This window comes from Pyxicephalus adspersus, chromosome 4 (assembly GCF_032062135.1).
Source record: "Pyxicephalus adspersus chromosome 4, UCB_Pads_2.0, whole genome shotgun sequence".
In the NCBI taxonomy this organism is placed as follows: domain Eukaryota; kingdom Metazoa; phylum Chordata; class Amphibia; order Anura; family Pyxicephalidae; genus Pyxicephalus; species Pyxicephalus adspersus.
Window position 1 is genome coordinate 125,010,424 of NC_092861.1, and position 9,131 is coordinate 125,019,554.

At 37.0% G+C, this 9,131-nt stretch overlaps 1 protein-coding gene across 1 annotated transcript in view; it reads left to right on the plus strand.

The window, feature by feature from the left end:
- UGP2 (UDP-glucose pyrophosphorylase 2) overlaps positions 1-9,131 on the plus strand; it is a 48,201-nt gene that overhangs the window by 14,400 nt on the left and 24,670 nt on the right. The window contains exon 3 of the mRNA XM_072409554.1: positions 1,338-1,445. Coding sequence (XP_072265655.1) covers positions 1,338-1,445 — 108 coding nt within the window. The remainder of the gene's footprint in view (positions 1-1,337; positions 1,446-9,131) is intronic.

The window sequence follows — 9,131 nt, forward strand, 5'->3', positions numbered from 1 at the left end:
TACATGACGGTTGACCATTCCTGATGAGCTCTTCGGTGCTGCCTCAGACTTGCATCTTGACAATAAAAATACTTATTGTTCTCTCTCCAGGGACGTTGGGGGATCTGAGAAGAACAGCCTGATTTTTGTCAAGTTTATGTTCTTGTTATTTGTTATCTAATAACTATATATAAAACTCCTATGCATTAAAAAGTATGCACATAAGTTATTCAGTGGATGCCCTGCTAATGAAGGACATAGTATTTCAAGAGTTTTTGTGGTCTTTTTTTTTTTTTTTTTTTTAAGATAAGCAGACCACCACCCTTTTCATTTTTTATTAATCTGTGGCTATTCTATGGCACTACCCTGCTTCTATTCCCATTGAGTTGGTGGATTGAGTACTGTATAGGTAAATTCCTATCTTTAGACAAAAGACCTTACGGATCACCAATTTTTCTTCTGTTAATGGAATCTAACATTTCTAATACTTCTCCATTAACGTTTCTGCAAGTTTTTGTACTACAAGAGGGGAGTCTGTTTAAAATGCAGTTGGTGTATTCTGGGCACCAGTTCAATATTTGCTCTATTGGCTCTTTTAGATCGTATGACGTTTCGGAAATGTTGGGCAATAAAGAATTATTAGAGTCTCATGCAGAGACCTAGGTGTGAGAAGCAGCCACATAGGATCCAGTTAAAGGAAGCACAGTTTTACTGCTTGTAATAAATGAAGACATTCAAAACAACCAGTGTTGAAGGGTGCTGTACCAATCATTTTTCAGGGTAAAAGGATCAAGGAATAGGTTGGATAAGAAAAAACAAAAGATGTAAGGGGAGGGGTTATTAAAAGTTAATTTGCAACACCTAGATGAGGATAATGTCATCTTTTTTTCCATCAACATCCTGGAAATGGTAAATAATTCTCGGGAGAAGATGCTCCACGCCACTGCATGATATGAACTTACTAAAGGGGTCCTCCTAAAAAAAAACAAAAAAAAAACATATATGGCTTGAAATACAAAGTTTGCTTACATGTCCAACTTGATCATTACACCTTAATACTTGCAGCCACTGACCCAGATCCAGCATTCATATAAGGACATTTGACACTTTTGCCTTACTTTATCAGCACACCTTCAGTATAAATTGTATAACCTGCCATTGTGAAATGTAAAGATGATCTTTTGGTTTCATATCTAAAACAAGCGTGCAGGTTGTGTGGCCATTAGCTGAACACCTGAGCTGTATACTCATTTTGGGTCAGTGACTCAGAAGTCACAATTGTTTAACTGGTATATAATTCAGTTTTTTTTTACAGTTCTTCCTGAATACTGTTAATATGGTCTTTTTATTTCTTTTAGCACACAAAGAAAGATCTGGAAGGCTTTCAGAAATTGTTTCATCGATTTTTTCAAGAGAAGGGCCCATCTGTGGACTGGGGGAAAATCCAGAGACCTCCTGAGGATTCTGTAAGTTAGGTTTTTTTTCTTCTTTATAAAGTACCAAGCAGATTATTTGTCAGGAAGGCTCAAGCTTTCCTTGCATTGATAAATCTTGTACCTTTCTTGTGTCCAGGTGTATAGTTTATTATGCTTTTTTGTTTTGTTCTTGCCCAGGCTCCTTTGTTCTACTTTTGTGTATTTTGGCAGCATGTTCTGATGATACAATACTGGGTCAATGTACTTTAGGTATCAAGGTGACCGAAAATATGAAATGTGACATCTGAGATCTGTGATGTATAGCTTTCCCAACAAGTAATGTATATACAAAAAAAAGTAGTAGTTTGGTCGCAACTTGCAATCTTAAAACCGAATCTTACAAGTGCCCAAAGTCTAGTGCCAGAAAGAAAATACAAAGGGGACTGTGCCATATTTAGGATAAGTATTGAAGGAATGCCAAAAAATATTAACCCAGCCTATGGTTTTAACTAGATTTGCTTCACTATTAGGAGGTATTCTTTTTCTTGAAATGATTTTCTAGGAGCCTAGTTAACCTATTTCCTATGGAAGTGAATAGGGATCACCTTTTTAACAATGGAACAAGAAATTAGGAATTTATCTTCTTTAAATCTTGTACCTTTGGAAAAACGATTCCCTCTGCCTTCAACTGGATCTCAGAACTCATGAAGTGGCATTCAAGGACAGCAGCTCAATATACAGTTGAAATGCATACAGAAAGTTTACTGTTCTGCCTGCCAAGGGAGCTGTAACTTTGGCAAGACATAGTAGAATCGCTGAGGTGTGTGTGTGTGTGTGTGTGTATGTGTATGTATTTAAATTTATTTTTGGTATACAATCAAATGACACTGCAGCAGTAAATTAATCAAATGTTTAGATTTCAAATTCATTTGTGAAGCATCATTTCATACAATTTCGTGATTACAGTGTTTGGAGCCTGCCTAATGCTTTGCAGCAACAGGACTAGTATAAATTTCCCAAAAAAGCTCTTACCTCTATTCTGAAATATGTATGTATATACTGCTACAAATAGCAGTCAGGGGTTAGTTTCCAATCATTGGAAAATAGCTCCAGCAATGCAGATATAATCTACATAATTCTGGTTTCTTCAGTGAAATTATCAGTAGTAATGTGTTGTATCCAAATATTATGATTGTCAGTGTTATAAACACAATGAACACACAGGCTCTTTTTCTTCTAATTGGTACAGAAGACCTGGCAGTCTGTAAGAGTTTTTCCTCTGTTCCAGATAATAGAACTGATATATGCTGCAACAAAATGAGAACAAGCTTTCCATCTTCTTAACACAGCACTGTGAATCCCCTCTTGTTATATAGTAGTTGTGCTTGGATATGTCGTTGTACGAGTGGCAGGAGGCCAACCCTGGCATGGACCCAGCATGCGAGCCAGAGTATAACAGTGTAACACAAAAACACTGGGCCCTTTTTATGGGGGCACAAGCAGGCATTCTTTGCCTGAATCTAAAGATGTCCCAGTGAACCGTGTCAAATAAGTAAAAGCGACATTGTCTAGTATTGCTGCCATTTAATTATATTGTGTATTAAAAAGTAGCACAACCTAGTCATTACCGTACAAGAAGAAAATCACTAAAACACTAATGCTCAAAGGTACACTGTAGATTGAAAGATATGCCTTGATTTGCAGACAGGGAGCACAGGCCAGCCGCTTTGCATACCTGTCAGCAATAATTTCTCACAGCAACCAGTCCAATTCAGACGTGCCCTGGAAGTGTAAATGTGGTTGGTAATGCAGAAAGCAAATTAGACCAGGGTGTCCCACTGCTAAAATCAAGGGCCACATAAAGACCAGGATTACCATAAGAACAGTCATATTTCTGACCCTTGGTAAACCATTTCTTCTGTCTGTTAGATAAATATTACAATTGTGTGCAGATCCCGGACCTCAACTGGCTTAGAGATGGACACCCCCGAGATAGAGAGGAAAATGTACAGCTCAATATGCAGGGAAGGACACCCACAATATCTATGGGAGGTGTTCTGTAGATTCTGTTGTAGATGGTCTCCTGCTTTATTATTTTAGACAATGCATTTTTCTCAAATTAAAGATTTATTTTAAATTATTGTTACATTTCTAATGCCTTTTCTTCTTTCTTCGTTGTTATTGCAAATTTCTATTTTTATTTTTTCATGTATTTTTTGTTTTTAATAAATACTCATTAGGTAAACAATTGCTAACACCACTAATAGATCTGGTGATTCTCCTAACACACAAACACACACATTTTTACAGAGAACTCTGGTTAAGGTGAACCAAGGGAATTTTTCTGACTTTGACTAATATGAATTTCTATTACTAGCTTGCTAATATTTACCTTGCCTTAAATTGCTCATTTAATTCTTTATTGATAATAGTTCATTATAGATTGCAAGATAAAAGCAAACTTCGTAGATTCAGTTTTCTGAATATTTGATCTGGGGAAGATGAAGAGAGTAAATGGTGAGTTTGCAAACACATGTCCTGCTGGCAAGGAACATTTGAAGCACAAGGAAAGTTGTGTGTGTGCTTTCTTAAAGCTTGCCCTCTGCTCTTTTCATTGGACTTTCCTAAATTCTCTTATCTGCCATAGATTGTGTTACTGGAGAATTGAGCTGTGTGCTTGCATTAGTAGGAGCATTTCAAGAAAAGAATTCCAACTTACTACTAGGAACATAGCTTAGGATAGAGGCTGTATACTGACAGAGCTGTGTAATTGTATGCTGGCACTGGCTTTTTCATCCTAATAATAATAATCAGCTTGACAAAGCACATAATTAAATATTCTTCATCAAAGGTGCACATCTGAAGACCTAGCGAAATTCTGGCTAATTTTAATGATGAGCTGAATAAAGTGTGAAAATGGCAATCAAATAACTACTATGTGGAAACAACTGAAAAGCTCTGTGTTCTAATATGGGTAGCTGTTTAAATTGCCTAATAAGTCCAGTTGACATGTTTGCCTTTCTTCCCTTCTATATGGCATCAGATAATACATAGTACAAGCATCCCTTAGGCTAGATGTATGTGTTTTTAATTTATTTTTTTATATTCAATATTTTTGAAAGTGCCAAAATTAGTACTAGTAAATATTGTCATCAAGACAGAAACTAATGGGAAATCAGATCATTTACAGCTTTTACCAGACCATGAAATAAAGGGAATTAGGCAGTATTTTATATAGCGCCAACATATTATGCAGCGCTCTCCAAAGTCCATAATGTCACTGGCTGTTCCTCAAAGAAAATCACAATCTAATGTCCCCACCATAGTCATATGTCTTTAATAGAGTCCAAGGTCAATTTTGGGAGAAAGCCAATAAACCTAACTGCATGTTAATCAGAATACCCAGAGGTAACCCATGCAAACACTCGTGAAAGATCCTTTTCAGTTATTGCATGTGTTTACTTAGCCTAAAGCTGTGTACACACATGCAATAATTATCGTTGGAAACGAACGACTAACGACCGTTAATTAACCGATAATTAACAAGAAAAAGTGCACAACGACGCCGATGAACGAGGATTGACGCTGGAAAGGAACAACCGTCCCAGCGGATCTGATTGGGCGACAATCATTCCCTACCTATTGTGTGTATGGGTGTTCAGTGATCATGGATAGTTCTGCAGTACACTTTCTCCTTTACATGTCACTTCCTGCATCGTTCTAATGATCGTATCTAGCGTGTGTACATTATTAGTGGTGATTATATTTGAACAATCTTATCCTTACAGCATGTACAGAATTGTGCACAATACGATTGTTCAAAATAATCATGCATAATCATTAGTAGTTCGTTTTCTAACGACAATTATTGCACGTGTGTACCTAGCTTAAGCCAATGGCTTCTAGTTTGGGAGCAGTGTGATGGGACTATTGAAATTTACACATTAGAGTTGGTATACCTACAGAAAGAAACTGGGTTGGTGAGTCAGGTTTTTCTTCTACACTAAAGCAATACTGCACACACCTTTCACAGTCTCTTATCAGACAGAGAAAGCTTTCTCTGCTTATTATTCCAGTTATGTTTATCAACCTGTGTGCATTCTGTACATCTGATTGATCTTATTGCCCCCTGGTACTATTCCGCCTTTCCCATTAAGAGTCTTTTGTTTAGGGGATAACTAGGGGCTGTTACTGAGATAAGTTCAGGTACTTACACACTAGCTGCAAACAACAATACGTGTGTTTCCTGAATACATAGCTGTGTATGTTTTTAAATATCTGCCTAGAATTAGCTCTTAAATACACCCTAAAATTTTATAAGTAAAATCCAGTGTCTGCCATTTCTGTCTTTCTTCCGAAAGGACAAGTTGCTTGCCTGACTTCATTACTTTTAAATCAAAGACAATTAAAGAAGGTAGTGACAACTGAAGGTATGGAAAAGTCATGAGTTCTGGTCTCTGTACTTGTTCTCGGTCTGCCTTAAAAATAAAAGAAGCCTAATAAAGTATCTTCATGACCTTGACAGCAAGCATTGAAGGCAGAGATAGCCAGACAACTAATATTTACAGATCAGAGTTTACAGAAGATATCAATGGCCGCCCTTTATTCCTCTTATGACCTCTATAGAAGGCATTTCCTCATGTACTACGTTTTATGTGAAACACTATGCTCTGATTACTTCCAACTTTGCTGAATTTTTCAATTCCCACTGGGAGACATTCAGCTGTAAAATAGCTGTCGGCTTTTTAGGTACATAAGAAAAGTCACATCTACCACGCTTGCAGTGCATGGCTGAAAGATCCTATTCATCTTGGGTATTTCTCCCAATGTATGGTGTGTTCTTGCCTCCAGTAGCACATTACACACACAGTATGGGTAGAGGGATAGGAAATTGCTACTAATTACAGGCCTATATCATGCTGGATAAGTAGTCTTTTTAATCTTTAATGAAACATAAATGAAGAGATCACCTTATTTGGTGGAGTTTTTGCATCTGTAACTAAACATCCAGTTCTGTAAAAGGTTTTTGATATGATTATATTTATAAAAGGAAAAAGGTATTTACCTTGAATCACACCAAACACGTGGACCTGAATTCTTGGAAAGACTACTGCCTCGCGCTTCTGCTGATGTTGTACATTTCACATGGGTTCGAGCTGCTTCTGAGATCATTTAAGGTTTTATTAACAGGTGCTTTTTTTCTTGCAGCGGATTTCTTTCTAACAGACATTTGGCCAATTTTTTAAAGGTTATGCATTCCTTTAGACATGTACAGAAAGGCAAAACCCATGCGGTACATATATATTCCAGACAAAACAGGTCTTTATCCTGAGGCAGCAGAGTTATTCATTATCATAATAATAGATACATGTGGGCCAGATATCGCTTCAAACAAACTTATGTTTGGAAGTTTTAATAAATGGTGACAGCTCAGGACAGCAGGCATTGGAGTATTGTAGGTGTACAGGAGGCATTGGAGTACTGTAGTTGAAGCCGGGCACTGCTAACCTTTTTGGAAAAACTGTGTGCCTTAGACTGTGTACACACCTGAGCGTTTCATCACTGTAAAATGATCATTTCCATTGACAGATGAACAAACAAGTGCTGTACACACAGCGTCCATTCTGTTCTATGGAGAGGGGCATCCCACTCTGCACCCCTTTGGCATCCCACTCTGCGGCCGCTGTAGGGTATCCATGAACGATGTCAGGTAACTGCTGTATACATGTCAGAATAGCAACCAATGATTAATCATTCTCCCAATAATTATTTGAAGTGTGTACATAGCACATTAACACATGTTTACAAACACAGTCATCTGAAACAGTCAAAATCACTATTACACTGGAGTCACTTATTGATTTCTGAATAGTAGGGCTGATCGGTGAATGTTTTATTTATATGTATATATGGTTTAATGTCAAATAACTACTAATATGTTCTAGCATTATAGATGGGTTTTCTGTTGTTATCTGACATGCCAGTTATGATGAACAAGCCACCTAACAGTTTTTTCTTTTTAGTTACAAAGACAGATATTTATGTGAGAATATCTTTGGGATCTTGGAAACAATCTCTATCAAAACTGTTATTCTCTGGTCATATTAGATTCCCCCATTTATTTTATGTATATGCAAAACTAGCAATATTTTTTTTACTTGTTGTATCACAATATTCAGTTTACAATATACCGTCAGTGTCTAATCTTACAGCAGTCAATGTGATGTGACAGAACTTGTTAGCTGGGTATAATAGAATTATGTTGTCCACTTCTCACATCCTTCACAAAATAAGAGCACAATCCAAGGTGGAGAGAAGCAGTATATGAGTCTGATGTCACACTTATATAGCTGGTACACTAATGTGACACAGCAGATGGTAAGATGAAAAATGGGAAGTTTTCTGTGCAGTGTTATAGACTGCTACAGTGTGACTGTTTGGGGGATTAAACTTGGACAGCAAGTAATACTGCTAAAGCTATAGGAAGCATTACATCTCCATACATGAAGTTTCCCCAATTTGTAAATAACATAAACTTCATATGTTTAATCCTAGCTGTTGTGGGTTATGAATATGGTCTATTCAGAGAATGATGATACCGGGAGCTATAGTGAATAATTTATCCAGAAGTAGCAATTAGATAAAAGATTGCTCCTTTATTTCTCCAGAAAAAAATTGGTGAACAAAGAAGTGGCAATCAGTGATGATCAATGCACTGTAATTGACATATACTGGTGTATAGAATCTTCCATTTTTCCATTTTATGAGCTGTAGTTTAGATCTACAGCAATAGGTTTACATTACAGCCATGATTACCACTTTTTTGAAAAGTAGCAACCTTGTCCAATAGTGCCCAGTAAGAGTGGCCATCAGGGTGTTAAACACAAAAAGCAAAATTTCTATTTTTATGTGTTCTTCAAGCAGCACATACTTCATTAATGAGTTGAAGAATGGTTTAACTTGCTTTACAACTCTTAACCATAGATAAGAATCCCACTTGAGGCATAACCTATATTTAATAATATTGTTCTCTATGTGCTAAATTACTTCTAGTGTCTGTCAGGGTAGTTGGAATCCTAGATTGAATTCCTTTGTAGGACTGAACCAATGTACGTAGAATGTGATATATTAGTGATAGTGATAGTGATTAGTGATGTGAAGAAATTCCTACACATTTGTACTGCATTGCCCCAATTACAAACATATGCATAGGTAATTGAGACAGGGCCGTCGTAGAAAAATGTACCCAGTTGACCACAAAATGACCACAGTCCACAGAAAATGCTTGTCATCTGGCTTTCATGATGAGTTTGAAGATCAAGTGTTCTGGCTACATTTGCTGATTTCTTGTTCTGTATTAGTGACCCAGATGGTTGAACCAAGGGACATGAAGGAAATTGGCATTTATAATCAAGTTTAGCAATGATGTCTTTCGTATTTCTAACATGACAATGCTGTTTAACATTGGTACTGTACAACCCAGTTTACTATGTGCCGAATGCTGCCTGGTTGTTGGGTGTGTGGGCTTCAGTTTATTCATGGACTGAGTAATTTTTACTGATTATTTCTGTTTTGCAGAGATACTGATTGCTGTCCATTGCTCATGACACCCATCCTTGCCTCACCCACATTCCATCACATGCAGTCACACCCATGTCATTCAGTTTAGAGAAAATATTTATTCCTGTCCCATTTATTGACATTTTCAGAAACCTGGCCTACAGCAATCAATTTGGT